The sequence below is a fragment of the Pelodiscus sinensis genome, chromosome 1 (assembly GCF_049634645.1).
Source record: "Pelodiscus sinensis isolate JC-2024 chromosome 1, ASM4963464v1, whole genome shotgun sequence".
Taxonomy (NCBI): domain Eukaryota; kingdom Metazoa; phylum Chordata; order Testudines; family Trionychidae; genus Pelodiscus; species Pelodiscus sinensis.
This window is the reverse complement of record NC_134711.1, coordinates 99,548,797-99,570,807: the sequence shown is the minus strand read 5'-3', so window position 1 is coordinate 99,570,807 and position 22,011 is coordinate 99,548,797. Positions and strand designations below refer to the sequence as shown.

At 44.6% G+C, this 22,011-nt stretch overlaps 1 protein-coding gene across 5 annotated transcripts in view; it reads right to left on the bottom strand.

The window, feature by feature from the left end:
- Positions 1-21,157, bottom strand: part of WASHC3 (WASH complex subunit 3) — a 39,264-nt gene extending 18,107 nt beyond the window's left edge. Inside the window, exons 1-5 of one of the 5 annotated variants that reach the window (XM_075939163.1) lie at positions 20,920-21,157; positions 11,798-11,896; positions 7,980-8,042; positions 5,399-5,530; positions 3,284-3,394 (exon numbers count right to left, since the gene is read on the bottom strand). In XM_075939163.1, coding sequence (XP_075795278.1) covers positions 3,284-3,394; positions 5,399-5,530; positions 7,980-8,042; positions 11,798-11,896; positions 20,920-20,970 — 456 coding nt within the window. In that variant the 5' untranslated portion in view covers positions 20,971-21,157. Of the gene's footprint in view, positions 1-3,283; positions 3,395-5,398; positions 5,531-7,979; positions 8,046-11,797; positions 11,897-20,483; positions 20,895-20,919 lie in introns of those variants that run through there. The other 4 variants (XM_075939158.1, XM_075939144.1, XM_075939149.1 and 1 more) reach the window with 4 other exon arrangements.
- Positions 21,158-22,011: the final 854 nt, after the last annotated feature.

Genomic DNA, 22,011 nt, shown 5'->3' with positions numbered 1-22,011 from the left:
TTCATGAAGCATGTGGCCAGGCTGGCTGGGAAACATTTTAAGTTCTGCAGGCAGGCAGGCTAGTTTGGCAGCTGACAAGTCTCTTGGCCATAGCCTGCTTCTGGCACCCCAACCCCTTTCCTTTCCCAACTCTCTGCCCGCCCCCCCATTCAACATAACCAAACCCTCCGCCCCCCGCCCCTCCTTAAATCCATACCCCCTTCCCAGATCTGGAACCCCAATCTCCTGGCCCAGATCACAATCTTCTATTACCCTAGGTCACATCCCAAACCCCTGCACTCCAGTCCCCTGCCCTAGGTCACAAATGCCTACTTTATCCCAACTCCCTCCCAGCCTCCAGTCTCCCTCCTGCACCCCAGTCCCTTACCCCAAGCTCCCTTCTGCACCCAACCTCCATTCCAGACCCCCACGCTTCTTCCATTAATATCATAGAAGACTGCGGCCCTTGACAGCTTTCCAATATCTTAGAGCGGCCCCTCATCAAAAAATTATTACCCACCCCTGCCCTAACGTGTTCCAAATAACTTGTAAAGAGCTAGCCATAAACTGTCAATGTGTTACTAAAAAAAAAAAAAAATTAAAATCAAAAGAAAATTTCTGGAACAGCACCAAGGGGTGGTGCTTGATCTCAAAAACTGCACCAAACTGAATCCTTTGTTTGCCATTAATTCAAATGGAGGAAAGAATGGATAAATTAAGTGGCTTGTTCTGTTTTAATATAAGCCAATATGCACCTCTAAAACACAAATAGCTAATGCTAGTTCGGTGGAGTATTTTAGGGAAAATACTTGTTATTTACATTTTATTTTTCAGCAACGAAGCTGGATTTCCTCATTTTTCTTCCTGACATATCACCAATAAGATACAAAATCACCAATAAGATACAAAATTGCTCTTTTATATGGCTTTGCAATTTTATTGTATTTTTTAAAACTTTCCTACCTATAAAACAGCTATTGAGATACTTGTGTTGCATGTGTGTGATGGCAGTATTAAAAATAAATAAATAAATCAGTGCTTATCCTAAAAAAAACCCCAAAACCCACAGAACAAACAACAGAATGGTTACTTGTACATAAGTATGGGAATGTGATTTCTAAAGTGTGCCAACATACTGTAAATTAATTAGTTCATGCAGACCCTACTAGTATACACTAAAAGGTCACATTACAAAGAGATTACTCATTACCAGTGAACAAAGAGAAAGCTCCCAAAAAATCTCAATTTTAGGAGATCTATACTGAGTTCTAAAATTGCTAACAAATCCTGAAGAGCCCCAAACCAGAAATACTAAACAAAATGTATAAAGCCTAAATCTAAGGTATCTGATTTGTATGTTTATGTTTTGTTCTTATGGGAGATGGGTTTCTTAGGAAGGTAACTAAACCAAAAGTGTGAAGTTTACTACTACAGATGTTCTCAATGGCATATCAGCAATTACTTTTTCCACAGGGGTGCTGTAAGCACATAAGTGGTTGGTGTTGAACAACACACAAAAGGGTCTTTTGGATCATTCCCTGATCAAAAGTGAAGCTCAATAATGCTACCACTGTCATGAAAGTAAGTAGAAATATGCTCCAATGCATGCATACGGTTGCTATTTGAACAGACAAGTAAATAGTCTACAGCTTGAACCTTGTTAGTCTAGCACCCTCGGGACCTGACTGGTACCAACCCAGAGAATTTGTTGAACCACAGGAGGTCATTATTGTCCAGCAGCATTACCAACACTTCCACTGCTTAGACATTTAGGAGTAAATTAGAACTAAATAACAGCACAGAACAGTGAGTGCCAGGACAGTAAAGAAACTTTATGAGACCATCGGAAACTTGGCCACACCCATGATAAGTGGACATACAGCTAACTAAAATCATGCCGGACCACAGATATTGCTGGACCAGAGAGTGCTGAACTAGAAAGGTCCAACCTGTAGTAATTTTGGATTCATAACTAAATTTAGTGTTATGCTTCACTTTGCCTGAGATCATAACATTTACTCTAGCTTTTAGAAAGGTATAAATTGAGCTACGAGGCTTATATCTCAGAAAAATGCAATATATATTAAAATTAAATTTATTATAACTTATTTTTCTGCAAGTTAAACTCATAAGAGGTATTTAAGTTTCAATTGCTAGAAAAATAATGGAGACCAGTGAAATGTTCTCTGGGAGGGAGGAACTAAGAGCAGGAATATGTTTCCACCTAGCATTATTCTCTTAAACCAAAGAATAATTCATCGAATCCTGGAACATTAGAACCGGAAGGGACCTCGAGAGGTCATCGAGTCCTGTCCCCTGCCCTCATGGCAGGATCCAGTACCGTTTAGACTATCCCAGATAGATGTCTATCTAATCTGCTCTTAAATATCTCCAGAGATGGAGATTCTACAACCTCCGTAGGCAACTTATTCCAGTGTTTAACAACCTTGACAGTTAGGAAAAACTTTCTAATGTCCAACCTAAACCTCCCTTGCTGCAGCTCAAGCCTATTGCTTCTTAGCCTATCCTCAGAGGCCAAGGAGAACAATTTTTCTCCTTCCTCCTTGTGACACCCTTTTAGATACCTGAAAACCGCTATCATGTCCCCTCTCAGTCTTCTCCTTTCCAAACTAAACAAGCCCAATTCTTTCAGTCTTCCTTTATAGATCATGTTCTCTAGACCTTTAATCATTCTTGTTGCTCTACTCTGGACATTCTCCAATTTCTCCACATCCTTCTTGAAACGTGGTGCCCAGAACTGAACACAATACTCCATGAGGCCTAATTAGCACAGAGTAGAGCAAAAGAATGACTTTGCGTGTCTTGCTCACAACACTCCTGTTAATGAATCCCAGAATCATGTTTGCTTTTTTTGCAACAGCGTCACACTGTTGACTTGATTAGTCTATTAAACACGTAATCTAAGATGGTGGTTCTTAAATGGGTCCACTGGTGCTCAGTGGAGCACTCACAGGGAAAATGGTGTTGTTACTATTTGTTTCAAGTTGTTTCCATTTTGAGAACAGTCTGATCCACTAGATAGATTGGGCTGAAAACATGTAGCAACTGCTAACCTATGATGAATGGGAGGGACACCGCCTTTTTCTGGACATCCCAGCCACTTAATTAATTTTCTGCCCGTAAGTATCAGTAGGTGCAACAGTCAGAAGTCACCATAACAAGTTTGTGTACATTAGGAAATCTCTGGAAACGAAGAAACTATCAGTTATATTCAGATACATGACAGTTTCATCATAAAAACAGGAATTTCAAATGAAAGTTGAGAAAGATCAAACAGACTTACCACTTGAACCATTTTGAGGTATCTAGCATATCTTGGATCCTTGGCTACAGTCATGACATGTTCTGCTGCTACTTCTGTTTTCTGTTGTCCTCTCTCATGTATGCTATTCTGCTGTATACAAAGAATACTGTATATAAATCTTGAGCAACACCATCAGCTAGGAGTACATAATGAGAGTTCAGTTAATAAAATTTGAGAATAGAGTAGTTAGCTCCTGCTTGCACCAATTAACAGACTATATATTTCTATATGTACATACATTGCCACTTGGGATTACTTTCATTACAGTATGTGTCACAATTCATTTTTGAAAGACAAACTGTTTTCAATGGCAGAAGTAATCAATTATACTCAAAGTAATTCATTATATTCAAAGTTTGTGTGTTTAAAGAACAGGCCTGCCGACTCAGGGAGGTTTAGGGGCAGGGGAAAGAGGCAATTGATCAGGGGCCCTGCAATTCAAAAGGACCCAGGTGGCAACTGAAGTCCCGCATGGCATGATCCAGAGCCCCCAGGTGGTGCTAAAGGGCTGGCAGGGGAAGGCTAGCCTCGGCCCCTCCCTTTCCACCAAGGCCCCAATCCTTCAGGGAACATAGAGCCTCCTCCCTCCCCAACCTGGCCCAGGGATCCGGCAATTTTGTTAGCCCCCCATTAAGAAATCATGAAAAAACTGCCAGGTTGTTGATCAAAAGCAATTCAGTTTCACTCAAACAACTTTATTTCATATCAATTGATTCAAAGGACTATAGCAAAAAAGTTGTGATTTTTCAAGTGTTTCATTTTAGAAATGTGAATATTAATCTGATATATGCAAATGAAAATGTTAAAATAGACTGACCATGTGCCTTTAAATTGTACATTTATCCTCAAAAGGTTATCCATGAAAGGACATTATCTATTAACTACTCTTTAGGTACTTGTGTCTATTTTCTACTCTTTTGCAATCTGATTGTTTTTTAAACTGGTCATGCTATAAAGCAGTAGTTCTCAACCTATTCATTGTATATGGCCCACAACACATGGGCCACAGTTTGAGAACTACAGACCCTGCCACGAAAGCTCCCCACAGTTCCTTATTCCTAAAGACCCGTTCACCGAGAGGGGCTAAGATTGGAACCCTGGGCATGGGACCAGCTCCTGCACCCCATGGCACAGGGCTGTGTAACTGGGACCTGCCACATGGAGCCAAGTAGCTGAGACCTGCTGTGCAGGACTGGTCAATCTAAAATCACAACCTCTAGTTCTCAACACCTCACCTACCCACACACTTCCCAGTCCAGAGCACCCCCTGCCACCTTCCTCACAAACCTGTTCAGAGACCCACACACCTGCACCTTGCTCCCCTGCAGCACTTAGCAGCCCCTCAGCCTGTTGAGTGTTCCTGCCAGCAGTCAGATATTGTTTCCCATCAGCCAGCCATACCCCCTTTCAGACCAGAGTGGCAAATTTTGAAAAAAAAATGTTAGTACACAGCTGGGCCCCAGGCAAGGGTCATGAGGTCTTGGAACTGGCTTTAGTCCTAACACAATGCTGCTGAACTAGACTCAGTTTTACCCTAAACATCTAGGGCTAAAAAGAGACATGGCTGGATGGCAGGGTCACATGGCAGTCTGACTGGTGGGGTATATCTACTCAGGGATGAAAGATACATAGCACAGGCACAGCTGGCCCAAATCAGCTGACTAATTTGCAGAACTAGAATTGCCGTGTACACGTTTGGGTTTGAGGCTGAGCCTTTACAATTTAGTAGAGACTTGTGATGTCAAGTCAGCTGACCCAGAATAGTCAGGTTTTTTTTTTTACCCGTGTTTAGGCCTGAACAGTGGGTGGGTCAGCAAGGCTATAGAGAGCGGAACCTTGATGCCACCACATCCAGCCACAAGGTGGCTGCATCACTTTGTCACAGTCTGTATCAAGGACAAAGACTCACAAGGTTTACAAGAAGCTTCCATGATACACAAGTCCTGTATTAATCACAATTTCACAGATGACAAAGAAATTGTGAAAATGCCCCCAAAACGTGACCTCTGAAAAATGTTAAAGGGAAATGTCTACAAATTCTTAAGGCCACATTCACTTGATGTAGTAGTATATTCTTTATACTCTGATACTTACTTCCGACTGAGGAGACACAGATACTGAGTGCTGATCTGTAGTGGCTTGTGGAACTGGACCATTAGTAACACTGTTCATATTTGCACTGGATACTTCAAATTTGACATCTTCTAAGCCAGGAATAGATGACAACTGAAAGCAGAAGACAATTTTCAAATAAACTGTGCAAATAACATCTTAAATATAGCTGCTGAAAATGTCTATTCCTATCAGCAGAAGTCAGCACACACACCAGGTTAGCAAGAATTCAGTTGACAGTACCCATGTCAGTAAGAGAACAGTTTTTAGGTTTCCTCACTCAAGCCTAGTCTATTAGTGCTGCATAATTTTTTAGACAATTAATTCACAAAAATTACGTTTCACCACATTTTGAGTGAAATGAATCTATGTCAATCCACAACAATTGTTTTGGCTCCCAAAATATTTTTCAGGACTTAGATGCGGAGTGATAGTGTCACTCATAACTTTTAGCCCAGTGATTAGTCATCTGAGATGTGGGAGACAAGTTCAATTTGCCTTAAGGAGCAAGGATTTGAAATGGAGTCTTCCACGTTGTAGCTGAGTAGCTCAGCTGCTCTCCTGCAAGACATTCTCAGGCAGGCTCAGAGACTCCCTATTTGCTTATTTATACATAATGGAACAGTTTCAAACACTGGCGAAAGGACTTAGTTGTCCTAACTGAGTTACCTAATCACCAAACTACAGACTCACACTGATTCTCTTTCCTTGGACCAATAGCTATTCAATGTAATTTATAATGGCAATTTGTAATAATTCACGATCAACAATTCTGCAGATCTTCACAGAATTGGATATTCATCTGGGACAACCTCCTACTCAGCCTGTATAAGCAGGATTTTTCAAAGCTTCTACCTCATGAGCTTCAAGAAAAAATAAGAATGTACATGTATTTGAACCTTCTGTTTCTATTCAAACTTTTGCACTCAGAAGTTTGAGTTAATTCCAAACAAAAGAAATCAAGGGGAGTTTTGTTACTAATGTCACCAGAATCAGAACAGGTCAAATTTTAATACTGTTTTAACTGAAATGTAACTAAGTGAAATATATTTGTAAGTAGGTGAAAACAAACCTGTATCTTTTTATCTTTCTAATTACTTATAACTTTACTTTGTGTGGAAATTGATGGAAACACACCCACTTATACACAAACTAATCCTACCATGGCGTAGTAATATTAACTAGGGCTGTCAATTAGTGGGCATTAGTGCTTGCAATTAGTGCAGGGCAGAATTAATGCATTAAAAAAATTAACTTGCGTTAATCACAGAGGTCAGCAAACCAGCATGAGCTGCTTCAGAGGTAAGGTGCAGTAATGCAAACTGCCACCAGAGGGCACACGGAAAAACAAAGCAGCCAGAAAGGAGTAAAAAACCCCTGAAGCAGTGGTTCCAGCCCCAGGGGAGAAGTAAACAAGAAAAGTAAAGACTCTGACACCCTTCCCCCTCCCCTCCCAGGTGACCATATTTTTTAAAATAAAACAGCTTGGGTGAGGGAAGAAGGGAGGGCTTGTCCAACCCCCTCCCCCCCCCCCCAAGCAGGGCTCACCCAAGCTATCCTCTTTGCCTCCTGGTGCTGGGACTGACCCTTTCCCCACATCTGATTCTGGGGCTGAGTCCCCCCCTCCCAAACTCTGCACTGCCCGTGGTGGGGCCTACCCCTCCCGTCCCAGGGGCTGACCCCTCCCCTGAACTTGGGGGCTGACCTCAACCCCTGAATCCTATGCCACCTGCAGTTGGGAGCCAACCCCCCCCCTCCCGAACTCTGCACTGCCCCTGGACTCTAATCCTCTCTGGCTCTGTGCCGCCCGCAGCTGGGGCTGAGCTAAAAAAGGACTCTTTTGAATAGGACACAAATATATTTATTATATAGAAGAAAATAAGTTCAGCTTTCACAATAAAATTTGCAGTGAGGTGAACTGAAGGTTTTTTGTAAATGTACAGTGTAAATATTTGTAATAAAAAAATAATAATATAAAGTGAGCACTATACACTATTCTGTGTTGTAACTGAAATCAATGTATTAGAAGATGCTAAAAACATCCAAAATATTTAAAGATAGTATTCTTATTATTGTTTTACAGTGTGATTAATCGAGCGATTAATTTTTTTAATCGCTTGACAACCCTAATATTAACCACAAGACCTCTATTTTAAAGTAGATATAACAGCTAACAGAGTTAATGAGGTTTGCACAGTTTTGGAGCAAATTACATATCATATTAGGGATAACATTATATTTAATTTTTTCCTCCTCCAAACAAAAGCAACTGAAGACAGTAATAAGGATAAAAACAGCATCACTTTCTACAACATGCTGCTTGCTCCTGTGTTCCATACTACAAGGTAAATCATGATCAAGTAAAGAGTTCTGAGCAAGCTGTGACTTGGCTTGAGCTATAATTCACAGTTTTGTCAATTTATTTTAATACATTGAATTCCATTACAGCACAGTTCTGGTGACAAGTGAACCATCAGTGCGAAAATCTGCTAATTATAAAGAAGTTAGACTTTGAGCACTGTAAATAACCACCACCAAAACACTTCTATCTATACATACACACCTTTGCATCCAAAATGTTAAGTGTTGTTTCAATTTGTTGGATACGAAGAGATAGAGCTGACAACTTCTAGGAGAGAAAAAATTAAAACATGACAGCACTGATCAATGTCCTTTTAAAATCCAAAACTGGCAATGGTAAATCAAGGCATGTGTAGGCAGACAAGAAACATAATTATGCAGCTTCAAAAGACTGAGGACATAATGTGTGACATGGCAATCCTTACTAGAATAAGGCTAAAGTGTACTTACTGTACACCATTAGACACTGCTTAATGTTGAGTCCTATATATAGCATTTGTTGTCATTTAAAGTAATTTCACTGCCTACAGGTCTTTCCCCATAAATGGTAATGCTGTCAATAGACAGTAAAGAGGACAGAGAATCTACATGCAAATGAGAGCAACAATTAATGAAGCTTACTCAGTATACTGAGGTAATGAAGTTCCTCAAAGTTACTGTAACTACATTAGTACATATAAATAACTGTACATTCAAGGGGGGGCTAGAGAAGAGAAATCAGAAATAGAGGGTAGTATGGGAGTCATTTACAGTCAAAACTGTTGGTAAGCCAGAACAAACTAAATCTGTAATATGCTCCAGTTATATCTCACAATACAATTTTGTATAAAGTTCATTTTAAGGTTTAAATTAAAAAAAAAAAATCCATAGAACTGTCACTATCTAATCATTATCATATCCAGACAGACTAAAACAGTAAAGTTGGGTAGCAGACATGCAGTATTAAATTGAAGTACAGGAGGTTTAGGTTGGACATTAGGAAAAACTTCCTAAATATCAGGGTGGGTAAGCACAGGAATAAATTGCCTACGGAGGTTGTGAAATCTCCGTCACTGGAGATATTTAAGAGCAGGTTAGATAAACACCTATCAGGGATGATCTAGATCAGGGGTCTCCAAACTACGGCCCGGGGGCCGGATGCGGCCCGCGAGGCCCTCTCATCCGGCCCGTGGAGACCTTTTTATCTGGCCCCGCCTTCTTCCGCGTGCCGGTGTGACGAGGCGACCCCCGCCCGTCCCTGGGGCGCCGCCGAACGGGCCCTTCTTGCCGCGGGGGGGGGGCCCTGTCAGGGGTGTGCGGCGTGTACTCACGCCGCGCCGGGGCAGGAGAAGCGGGCCGCTCCGCTGACAAGCGGCCGCGTGGCGGCAAACGGCGCAGGGGGCGGGGGTTAGCACGGGCGACGTTCCCCCACCCAGACTGACAGGGCAGCCGGCCAATCAGGGGGCAGGATAGGCAGTGGTGGTAACGCCCGCCCGGCGACGTGCGGGGGAACGTGAACCCCGGCGGGAACTTTAAAAAGGTGACCCCTTCCGCCCGGGGGGGGGGGAAGGAGTGAGCGGTGGCAAGCAGGAGGGGAGGACAGTGTGCAGAGGAAGGGGAGAGCAGGGGGAAAAGCCCCCCCCCCCCTTCTCAGGAGTCCAGACCCGACGGCCACCCAGACGGCAGGACCAGCCCCGGCGGGAGGGGTGGGCGTCTGGATATACGACCGTCAGCCTGACGGACGAATCAAAGGTGACCGCCCCACGGTGGGGGGAGGTAGAGGGTCACACGAGGAGGGAAAGGAAGCAGCCCAGGGCAGAACTCGTTAGAGTTGGCGGGCTGACAAGTTACGGCAGGAGCCCCGTCAGCCAGACCGGAGCCAGCTGGTTCCGTGTCCTTAGGGCCCTGGGCTGGGGCCCGTGAGTGAGGGTGGGCCCGGGCCCCCCTTTCCCTCCCCTTCAGCACTGGAGGGAGTGCATGGTCAGAGTACCGGCCGCGCTGTGACAGAGGGCGCAATAGGCAACTGAAATTCCCCGTCGTGAAAGCGGCCCCCGAACTGCTGTTTGATAGTTAATGCGGCCCTCGGGCTGAAAAGTTTGGAGACCCCTGATCTAGATGGTGCTTGGTCCTTCCAGGAGGGCAGGGGAACAGACTTGAGGACCTCTTGAGGTCCCCTCCAATTCTAGTGTTCTATGACTCTAATATTCTATTTTGACTGCTTTCTGGCATGATCCTGGAAAGCAGAACTTTAAAACCTCAGAAAATGACAGTCCTTGACAACATTTTACAGAAACAGAGGGACAAAGAGTGACAAAAATTAGAGTCATTTGACTTTTTTTTTATATATAAACAGATGAGTCTTTGTTCTCTACAGTAAATTAATCTGCAGTTTTTAAAAAGAAAAAAGTCACAACCACGTGATAGGGCTACATACAAAGGCAAGTACATAATATTATATGTCTTGTTTTATTTAACAAAAGCCATTAAATTCAAATTAAGGAATGTCTGACTTAACTCTGAATTTCCTGGCTTTGGTCAATTTAAGCTGGGACCTTTACATTTGATGCAGTTTTGTACTTAATACAAACATATGAATTTTTGTTTCACAAAATTTATATTTACCCACTGTTTAAAAAACAGTTTGTGCACGAGATTTAACAGTTTTGGTATGTGTGCTGACTAAATATATAGCTCTGTTTTGGAAAATGTGTTTTAATAGGCACCCTAAGGTGGTATTGAGATCCTATGGTTTTATGGAAATCTCACATTTTGGATTACTGACAAAAATTCTATTGAGTAGGGATGTGAAGGACTAAGTCAACTATCCAATAAGGAAATGCTTATCAGATAGTTGCTTCCCCCTCCCCCCCTATTTAATAGAGGCAGTAAGGGTGAGGTGGTGGGGAAGAAGAGGGGTACTTCAAAGCAGCAGCGCCACTTAAAGCCTGGTGCCAGACCCCAGGCTCCACGCAGTACTACTGCTTTGAAGAGCTGTGTGCAGCCCAGGGCCAGCTTTCATAGTGCTGCTCTGAGGCTAAGCAGAACATTTTCTTGTGTTGTCATTATGGAACATTTTAAATTCACCTTGAAAATCTGTCACGGTTGCTTGATTTTAGTTTTTCAATTTCTTTGAAACTGAATTGCTTCTTGGCCTTTTGGCTAAGATCATGTATGTGTCTAATCCTACATTATCCTAAAACTCCCAATACTGAAGGGAAAAAACAATAAGGCATATAAAAGGACACCAAAAATCTAATAAAATGGATTTTTATTATAATGGATTTTGATTGAGGTAAAAATGGACTTATGTTCTTATTTCACAACTCTTTTGGACATGTACGTTTACATACACTTTCTACCAAAAGAAAAAAAAAATCAATGGGCATAGAGAATGAAGTGCCCACTCAATCTGTGCTGCTTTCTCCAGTTCATGATTGAAACACTTTGGTAGGGTGGAAGAGTTTGCCTTGCTATCATTTCTATCATACCTGCTTTGTGGAAGACATCAGTGTTTAATTAAGAAACCGTGTAACTGCTGAAAATATCAGTGATTACACGATTACATACTGGGGGCACACAACTCCCACCTGCCCCTCACACTGCTGCCTCTGATACAGAGGCAGCAGCACCGGGCTGGGAGGAGTAGGGGAGAGAGGGCGACTGCACATAACTGTGCATGTTAGCCGATGAGCCCAGGCTCATCAGTTAACTGTGTACATGGATGCATTTTCACATCACTAGTGTCTAAGACCGTAGTGTCCAACCGGTTCTGAAGTGAACTAGTCACATTCAACTGGACAAATAGCTACATGTGGCTAGTGTGTTAGACACTGCAGATCTAAGACAATCAGGTCACTTAACTCCAAGACTTTATAAAAATGGACTACTGGCTCAGTAAAATTAGAGGTTTCCTATACTGAGGTGAAGCAATCAGCACTAGTCCACTAATTCAGCATGAAATGAACAAAAAAACAAGCAAAACTATATAGAACACGTTCATCTACGTGAAGACTTATGCAAAGTGATGCAATATGCACATACCTCTTCACAAACAGTAGAAAAACGGTTGAGGAACTGCACTGTGTGAACTACAAACTGATTTAGAAATGCCACTGTTCTTTTCTGCTGAATAGCTGGAACCTGTATAATTCAAAAGGTGGAAAATTAATTCACACAGAAAACCCAAGTCACTAATTCTTATATTTGTCTTCAACGACTCATTTTTGAAGTTAATACGAATGAGGCCACCAAAATATTTGCAATCATTTTTCAAAGGCATCATGGACATACTTTTTCATTATGAATCAACTAAAGTTTATCTTGGGGGAAAAGAAGCAGGATATATAGGACATGGAAAAACATCTGTATAAACAAAGGAGTTTTAGAAATACACAGACATAACATTTTAACCTTAGAGTGAAACTTCCTGAATATCAACATTAAAACAAATCTAATGGAGGATGAGATGATCTTATTCTGGGACTTGAGGCAAAATGGGTTTTGCAGAGGGAAAAAAAGTGACTATGCATACTAGAGAAAATAAAACTCTTGGGCAGAAATAAAGGGGAACAAGATCTATATTGGATACAAACCTAGATACATAGATTTTTCCCTGTCCCTCCCACTCGTCTTCATTAAATGGGAGATGCCACGGTTGATCTTCTAGAGTTTGATTTAGTGAGTCTAGTTAAGACTCACTAAATTGAACCCAGAGGGCACCCCTATTGGTATCCAGTATTCCTACTTCTGCGGGGAGTAAGGGAAGCCGATGGGAATATTTGCTCCTGTTGGCTTCCTGCTGTGAGGATGATGGGGAAATGCTAAACAGGATTTGTCAACTCCAGCTACGTAATTAAGGTAGCTGGAGTTGCATATCCTGATTTGATGCTCCTTTTTAGTGTAGACCTGGCCACAACTGGGTATAAGGTACCAGGACAAGTTTCAGCAAGTTATCATCCACCTCAAATTGTTCTCTCTCCATTCATCTCCCTGCTCCTGCCTCCACCCCCAATTAAGAGACTGGTGCTCTGGAAGTTTTGGTCTTCAAAATGCTTTGCCTGGATTCCATTTGAAATACCATTACTCACTGCAGAAATAATTTAATAATGAAAAGATGAAGTTAAGACATTCACGAGGACTTCTAAACTAAATCACTATAATGTCACCTGGGTAACACATCACTGTATTCTTCAATTTATGCTACATAGGTGTGCTATCCTATGGAACCTCTATGGAGTAGCAAGGGTTGGCCTCCCACAATCACTATTGTGGCAGGAGCCACAGGGAAGCAGAGCACCCTGCTGCCACACCACACCAGGTCCCCCTGGTAATCTCTGAGGCCACAACCCTCAGGTGAGGGATTTTGAAGGAAAGGGTGCAATGAGGGAAGAGAGAGGGCAAGAAGGGGGTGGGGGACGGGCATAGACACACACACCCTGGGCCTCAGGGATTCCCGGGTCAGATTGTGACCTGCTCTAGCTGTGAATTTGAGATCCATGCTTTAAAGTGATATTTATTCCAACCACTATCTTGCTTTTCTGTCTCTGCAACTTCAACTCCAATGAAAGACTAAGGAAAGTGTAGATCCCTCTTACTTCATGGGGAAGGAGAGCTAATAACTGATAGGATCAAAAAGGCTGAGATGTTTTAAAAGCCTATTTTGCTTCAGTCTTCAATAAAAGATCAAAGGTGACCAGATCAACAGAATATTAACAAGGGAGAAAGAATGCAAGCCAAAATAGAATTACTAGATTAAAGAATATTTAAATAAGTTAAAGGTATTCAAGTCAGCAAGGCTTGATGAAAATCATGTTAGAATACTTAAGAAACTGGCCAAAGCTATTATCGTCCATAACTCATGGAGAATGGATGAGGTCCCAAAGGACAAAAGAAGGGCAAACATAGTATCTATCTTTCAAGAGGGGAACAAAGAGTATGCAGGGAATTATATCTGCCACCCGAACTTGGACACCTTGAAAGATTACCAAATAATTTGTTAACCTATCAATTTGTAAGCACCAATAAAAGACTATGCACAGCCAGTATGGATTTGTCAAGAACAAATCATGATAAAGCGAGCTAACTTCCCTCTTTGAGAAGTGGATGGGCAAAGCAGGAGAGTCGATGCATCTTGATTGTAGAATAAGGCTTTTGACGTGGCCCCCCCCTTGATGTTTTTATAAGCAAACTTGGGAAATATAGTTTAGATTAAATTACTATAAGATGGGGTGCATAATTGAAAGTCCGTATTCAAAGAGTAGTATACCCTCAAATTGAGAGGTTGTAGTGGAGACCCATAAGAGCAGGGTGGATTGATTTAAATCAAAATGATTTAAATCACCAAGAAAAAAAATCATTGATGATTTAAAGCAGATTTCCCCACTGACGCTTCTTCACATATTTCTTAAACCAATGGTGCAAATCTGATCAATAAAACATGTTAATTTACAACACAGGATGCCATTTTACAACTTCTAGGAAGGAATACTTTGTGATTTAAAAAAAAAAGTATGAATAGTAAGAACTGAACTAAACCACACACAAAACACAATAGCATTTATATTTTATTAAACAATCTTAAATATTACATAAATGTTTTCCATTTGCAATTGCAGCAATATCTTGCTGGTTGTCAAACTTTTTAAAAAAAAATACAGTTAATAAAATTTGAAATTTATCAGACAACTGTAACTTCTACAACCAGCTCATCTTTCCCACTACCACTGTCATTTTGATTCAGCGACAAACAGAAACATGAATTTTTCTGGCTTTTCAACTGGTAATAGATTTCTTAGCTTTGAGTGAACAATACCAAGCAATGAAAATATTTTTTCACAGCAGTAGCTTAGCAACTGAAGGAATGGTGTTTCAAGGCACCTGACTAATAATTTCAACCAATTCTGGGGAGTGACTTTGTTCAAAACACCACCTATAAACATGTACTGATTAAATGGTTTAGTTCCAGCACTAAAATTTATGACTGGCATAACTGAGCAATAATTTTGAGATGCCCATGCCATCACAGAATCATTTTTTCAGAAATTAGGCATCTACCTTGATATCTGGGGTCAAGAATGTTCGTAAGAAAATGAGGCAGGGTTAGTGGTTGATCCATTGACTTTATTGCCTGCAGTTGACCTTCCTGGTGAAGTATTTCTTTCTTCAATGTCTTCTGAAATACCTTCCAAATGTTAATAACATCAACAATACAGTAGCAATTTCTCTGAAAATTAAGGTTTACAGATATAGGCTTGAGTGTACTGAGCATATCCTCTACATACCTCTTTAATCCAATATTAGATACTTAAGATGAGATACTATTTTGTCATGGTTTTCTTCACAATTTTATGAGAATAGGACAGGTCTTAATAAATTGTTCAAAACAATCAACCATAGAATTCCATCAAACATCTTGAGGGAGAATTAGTTGGGATCCTCTTGCTCAATTCAGTGAAGCTAAACAAAATGGTTGTTACAGAAGTATTTTGTGACGTCAACAAAATGATTTTATTCCAGCAGAAGATGTACTTAAGTCTTTGGTTAAAAAGTGCATTATATGGGTACTGCCACCACATGTTATTAAGAAGCATCTTTCCATTTTGTCTTTTAAGTATCTTCGCATTTTTACCACATTTGCAGCAACAGAACTGAACACGTAACAGTGTTTTTGTGAATTTTTGTTCACAGTTTATTACAGCTTTCACTGCCGCTTTGAAATATTCTATTGTGTGGGCATTTCCCAACGTATCTGATGCTTCTGAAAGATATGCAACCCCATCTTCTGTTGTCACACAGGCACATATTACTGGATCATTGGGTACATTGCTTCACCCCTCAAGGCTTAAACTGGAAAATCTCCAATCAGTATTTCTTACACACTGTTCAAATTCCTCCTAATATACTGTATCTAGCAACTTTTCATCAATAACTGCTTTACTCAGTGGAGGGTACCCGGTCATAAAAACTCACCATGTCAATGAAGTGTTCATTGTCAACAAAGCAAAAAGAATTTGTGGCATAAATGAAATGAGCAATCTGTTCATCTATGGTGCCTTTTTGGTATTGGCTTGTCCTTACTAGGGATGTTAAATATCGGTTAATTGAATGATCGATTAACCTCATGAATTCTTATCAGTTACTCGATTATTCTATCCCTGGGGGTGAAGCCAGCAGTTAGTGCATTCCAGCCCCACTCCTGAAGAGCCCCCTGCCACTCCGTGCTGCTTCCTCTGATACAGAGGCAGCAGTGCAAGGTGCCAGACGGAAGCTGATCCACAAGGGGAGCCAGTTTAAAAGCCAGCTCACCTTGTGGACCAGCTGCCTGTCACCCTGTGCTGCTGTCTCTCATACTGACACAGCAGTGCAGGGTGGCAGCAGCCTGTCTGGAAGGGGGCTGAGCTCCCAGACCCAGCATGAATTGGAACTGAGCTAGACTGCCTGCCCGCCTAGCTCCTAATACACTTTAAATGCAGAGCTGCGGTCGGGGGAGGTCCCAAACCCAGCGCGAGCGAGAACAGAGCCGGGCTACTCGCCAGCCTACTAAAAAATGTACTTGGGGGGGGGGGGGGGGGGAGTTTTGCATTTAATTTTTTCCATACAAAGAGGGAAACAACTGGGTAAGTAGGAGATAGTACTGCTGAAAGTGGTGTGCAGGTTAGGGATGTTAGATAGCTTGTAATTGAATCGTTGTGTAACCACATCAAATTTTAGAAGTTACACTACTATTCCATAGTCCCTGGAGGCAGGGCCAGCAGCCAGTGCGCTCCCGGCCCCACTCGCGGGGAGCCCCCTGCCACACTTGCTCTGTATCAAAGGCAGCAGCATGGGGTGGCAAATGGGAGTCAGACTACAAGGGGAGCCTGTTTAAGAACCGGCTTTGCCTGCCTCCACACTCTGCTGCCTCTGATACAGAGGCAGCAACGCAGGGTGGCAGCAACCCTGCCCGTGGGGAGCTCAGACCCTACCATAGACAGGGGCTGCTCTGAAGGATGCCAGAGAAGCCACTCTCTGCAGGGAGCTCGGACCCTCTGCAGATACGGGCTGAGGCTGCAAAGCAGCCTCCCTTGATACACGCTGCCCCATGCTGCTGACTCTGAAAGACACAGCAGCATGAGAGAGGGAAGGAGGAGGGCAGTAGGCAGCACTGCAGAGCCAGTCCTGGCAGGGGAGCTGGCTTTTAAGATGGCTTCCGACCCTAGCACCAGCTCCTGCCTGCCCCTCCCCACTGCCTCTGGAAGAAGCAGCAAGGGGTGGGGGTAGGAGGGAGCGAGTCCACAGAGCCAGCATGGAGAGCTGACTTAAAGTCATATCAGCTCTTGTCTGCTCCCCTCACCCTCGACACTGATGCCTCTTTTAGAGGCAGCAGCATTGGGGTAAGAGGCGGGGACCTGGCTTAAGCGGGAGGTAGGCAGGAAGAGAAGAGGAGGGAATGAGTGTAGTCTATAGGATTAACGGATAAGCCCAGATTTATTGGTTAATTTGTAGTCATCTACATGATGATATCACTTGTGTAGGTTATAGTTGATTCATTCACAGTTTGTGATCCACAAGGTGATGTAATTATGAAAAAGGTAGTAACATTAACAAGAGTGTTGTACAGAAGACACAGAGGCTGTGTCTACACTGGTATGTTCTTGCGCGAAAATGGCCACTGTTGCACAAAAACATGCCGCCTGTCTACACTGGCTGCGCATTCTTGCAGAAGTAAACTGACGTTGTACTGTAGAAAATCAGGGCTTCTTGCACAAGAACTCTGACGCTCCCTCTCCGGAGCTCTTCCAGAAGAGGCCAGCGCAAGAGCTCTTCCAGAAGAGGCCAGTGTAGACAGGCAACATGAATTGCTGACAAAACAAAAAGACAAGACAAAAAGAAACATGGGCTTAATCTTGAGCAAGGGAGTTAGGTTAGACATTAGAAAAGCTTTTGAACTACTGGAAGCCCGCTCCATTCCCAAGGGATACATTCTTGAGATCACTGTGAATGGGGAAATCCATAAATACTGGACTGGGACGTGTTCCACTAATTATAGGAGGAGGAATAAGAGGCATAAAGATAACTGATTTTAGTGTTCTGTTTCACACCAAGCAAGAAATAAAACATTAGAAACACACTCTGAACTTTTAAATGGGGTTGTGTAGTATCAACTTTATAGCCCTTCTGACTAAACACAGATTTTTTTGGAATGGCCATTGATTTCTCACCCATATGCTCTCTAAACATGGGTTTGAGCCCTAAAATAGGGAGCCTTAAAACAGTGCAACATTGTATCCTGGCAGGACAATGGATGTTCCAAAACCAGAGTCCTGGTAAAGGGCTGGTGGCAGCAGGGCTACCCGCCAGGACCAGGAAGCCAGCAGTAGGTGTGTGTGTCTGGGGAGGAGCGATGGAGACAGCTAAGACCACTGGCCAGGCCAGGGCTGGGGGGAGGGTCAGTGGCAGGGGGATGTGAAATGACCTCCCCATGTCTAGCAAAACCCCTCATCCTGAACCAGTCAGGTCCTGAGGGTGCCAGACCAAGGAGGTCCAACCTGTAGTGACATAAGATGCCTGACCTGTATGTGACTCAGAAGCTAGGCTTCAATTGCCCTTAAAAAGACACTTAGCCTATGTCTACACTGCCCTCTCTTGTGCAAAATATGCAAATGAGGAAAGGCGGTGAATATCACCACACCTCATTTGCATACTTAATGAGCCACCATTTTTGTGCAAAAATCCCCTCTTGAGCACGAGACAGTCTGCTGCTTTTTTTGGGAAGAACGGCTCTTGCACACAAGGGGGTTTTTGTGCAAAAAGGAGCCGTATAGACATCTCCTTTTTGTGCAAAAGCCCCATGCGCAAAATGGCAGCTCATTAAGTATGCAAATGAGGCACAGCAATATTCACCACTTCAGCTCATTTGCATATTCTCTTGCGCAAGAGAAGGCAGTGTAGGCATTGCCTGAACGTTTGTAATGGACTTTCATTTATTTATAACAAAATTAAAGTTTAGAAAGTTTGTTTAGGCACATCACTAATGGTCACTACCTTTCACAAAAACAGTGTTGGTTTTTTTTGTTTGTTTTTAAAATATCACCAAGGCAGTCCCTAGTAGGGTGTGGGGGCCCGGAAAAAATCAGCCTATTTCTAATCTGCTGGGGGGAGGGGAGGGAAGAGGGATGCTCCTTCTGACTCTGCCCAGGTCTTGCCCTGACTCCATTCCTTCCCCAGTGCCCCACCTCCACCCTGCCTCTTCCTAACCAGTTTTGCCCCCTCTCCCTTGCACCTCCTGACAACCTGAAACAGCTGATTCCTGGCAGGCAGTAGGTGCTGCAAGGGGCCTGGCAGTAGGGGGCAGGAAGAAGAGGCATTGACAGGGACTAGCCAAACACCCAACACTTTTTTTCTTCCTCTGAGTGCCTTAGGTTAAGAGCACCCACAGAGTTGGTGCCTATGTCTGCTATTGCCAGAGATTAAGCCTGAGCACTGCACAACATTCACACACAAAGGGCAGGAGTAGTTGTCTCAACTTGCCATACCCAAGGGACAGACCTAACTATCACACAGAAGTACACTGGAAACCAAATGCAAAGGAGCAGAGAGAACAGAAATGGTCTGATTTTGCCAGCTTGGGAGGAACTGCTTCAGCTCACAGATTTTAGCTGGGAATGAGCTCAGAGCAATGACACAAGACACTTTGAAGTTGTGCTCCCCAAACACTCTGACAGCCATTATAGCAGTAGTTCTCAAACTTTTTGGCCCACTGCCCACCCCTCTCAATGCAAACCTTTCTGTGGACCACTAGCCAACTACCCATGATACAAAATGGGTGCAGAAGGGGGTGGGAAGTATGAGGTCTGGGCAGGAGAGAGGGGCAGGAGTGGCCTGGGCTAGGGGCAGGGGTCTGGGCTAGAATGTAACAGTGTAGTCAATTAACTGATAAGCAAAAGCTTATAGGTTAACGCTATAGACTACACGCATTTCCCTCCCCTCCCAACCAGTAAATCTTTTAGCAGGTTGACCAGCAGCCCAGCTCAGTTCTGGCTCACACCGGGTCTGTGACTGACCACTGCTGTGGCTCTCCATTTAAAGTGTAGTAGGAGCCAGGAAGACAGGCAGCCCAACTCAGTTCTGGTTCGTGCTGGGTCTGGGAGCTCAGACCGCCCCCTGCACTTTTGTCTCTTTATCAGAGGCAGCAGCACAGGGCTACAAGCCGCCAGTCCACAAGCAGAACTGGTTTTTAAACTGGCTCCCCTCACGGATAGTCCTGCCTGGCACTCTGCACAGCTTCTGGTCCCGCCCCAGCGACTATAGAATAGTTGACCAAGCAAGAAGAATTCATGAGGTTATTCAACTAACTGATATTTAACATCCCTAGTCTGGGCAATGAAGGGGGTGGCGGGGCCACTTCCATGGCTCTATGCTTCCTACTGTTCTCAGGCACTGCCCCCGCTACTCCTATTTTTGGCCAGGATTCCGGCCAATGGGAGCAGTAGGGAAAGCCTCCAGGCAAGCTATTTCCAATGTTGCCATTCCCCCAGCAAGAGAGAGGGGGAGTGGCAGTGCACAAAGCAACTTCGTACCCATGTGCGCCAGATCCAGCCTAGGCGGCTCAGGGCACTCCCCTCTCCCACCCTCCCCGCGGCAGGGAGCCAGCGCTGTCACTCCAACCTCACAGGGGAGGGAAGGTGCGCGCGGCTGCAGCACCAGGGAGAGGGCCGGGAAGGAGGGAAGCGCTGAGGCCGCGGCCCACCTGCACCACCACGCGCCGGCGACTTGCCCCAGCGTTCCATGAGCGGCCCACGCGCCAGCGGCGGCGATTTCCAACTGGAGACACACGAGCTCGGGGCCAGCGTGACGTCACTGGCGAGGGGCGCGAGACGGCTGCGCGGCCACAAAACACCGCAGCGCAGCTCCCCGACCCAGGCTCTGGCTTCACAAGCGAGGATCGAGCCGCAACTGTCCCCCCCCCCCCCGCCGCGGGGAGCGAGAGAAGAGAAACCGCCATCGAGCCGCGTCACACAGCCCCGGAACGCTCTGCTGGGGGGCGGGGCTACCCCGCGGGGGCCACAGGCGAGGCAGAGGGGAGCAGCCCCAGGGGCAGGGTCTCTTCCAACCCCCGCGCCTGGGGGGGGGGGGGAAGAGGGAGCGACTGGCCCCCCCCCTGCCTGGGGGTGGGGAGGCCGCACCTTGGTCAGGTCGATGCCGGAGCCCACGAGGGGCAGCCCGTCCTCGTCCATCCCCCGCGGCCAGTCAGGGAGGCGCGGCGGGAAAACGCGGAACGAAGTCACCACTGCCCGCCCCGCCCGGAAGCCGCCAGCACTCCGAGCCGAGATTAACCTCTCCCCCCGGATACAAAACCCGCTCGGCTGGGCAGGTCCGGAGACTGGTAGACTAGCCTATTGTCCCGGCGCCTGCGCACACGCTACCGGAGACTGCGGAAACGCCCTTCCCCCTTCATCCCCCCCCCCATTGCATCATGGGAATTGTAGGCGGGAGGGGCAGCGGCTGGCTCTGACTCTTAAAGTGGGCTTCAGCGTTCTCTCCCGCCACGTGCCTGCTACGCTTTTCCCTTTAGTGCCATCTTGCGGCGCCCACTGCCTGCGGGGCGGTCACACGCTCGCTCCCCAGAGGTTGCGCGCCACACTTCCAGGTTTGGATTTTTTAACCCTTGTCTATTCCAGGAGACACGCTGGATTTCTTCAGCATTAATCCACAATGTGTACTGCTGACGCAGCTCCGCAGCCCTGCCAGGCTGTTCTGACGCTCCCACTGAATAACTTCTTAATAGTCATAGCATCACATTTAAGAGCACGAGTTAAATAAATAAAACCCCATGAGCCATAACTCCAGCTGCACAAATGCCATGAAATTACAAGGGAGGGACCTACACAGTAGGCTTTTTATGTGAAGGGGAGTGAGGAAAGGCGCACAGGCCCCAGTTCAGAGATCCATCCCTATTCAGCAAAGTGCTTCCATACATGGTGAATTTTAGGCTCATGTTTAAATCCCACTCACCTCAACAGGATGCATTCAGCATTTACAGGTGCCAAGTCCTGGAGCATTCATAGTCATTTTTAAATATACATGGAGTACCTAACACAAAGAGGTAGCTCAATATATTTGACAAATATAGCCGGGGCTGGTTGCATGTCTCCTGGCTGGGGCAGGACTAGGTTTATCTGCCCCCTGTGCTCCCCAGCCAGAGGGAGGAATGCAGCAAATTGTACTTTCCCCTTACTCCCTTATGAAGGGGAACAGCCAGCAATGTTCCCATTAGG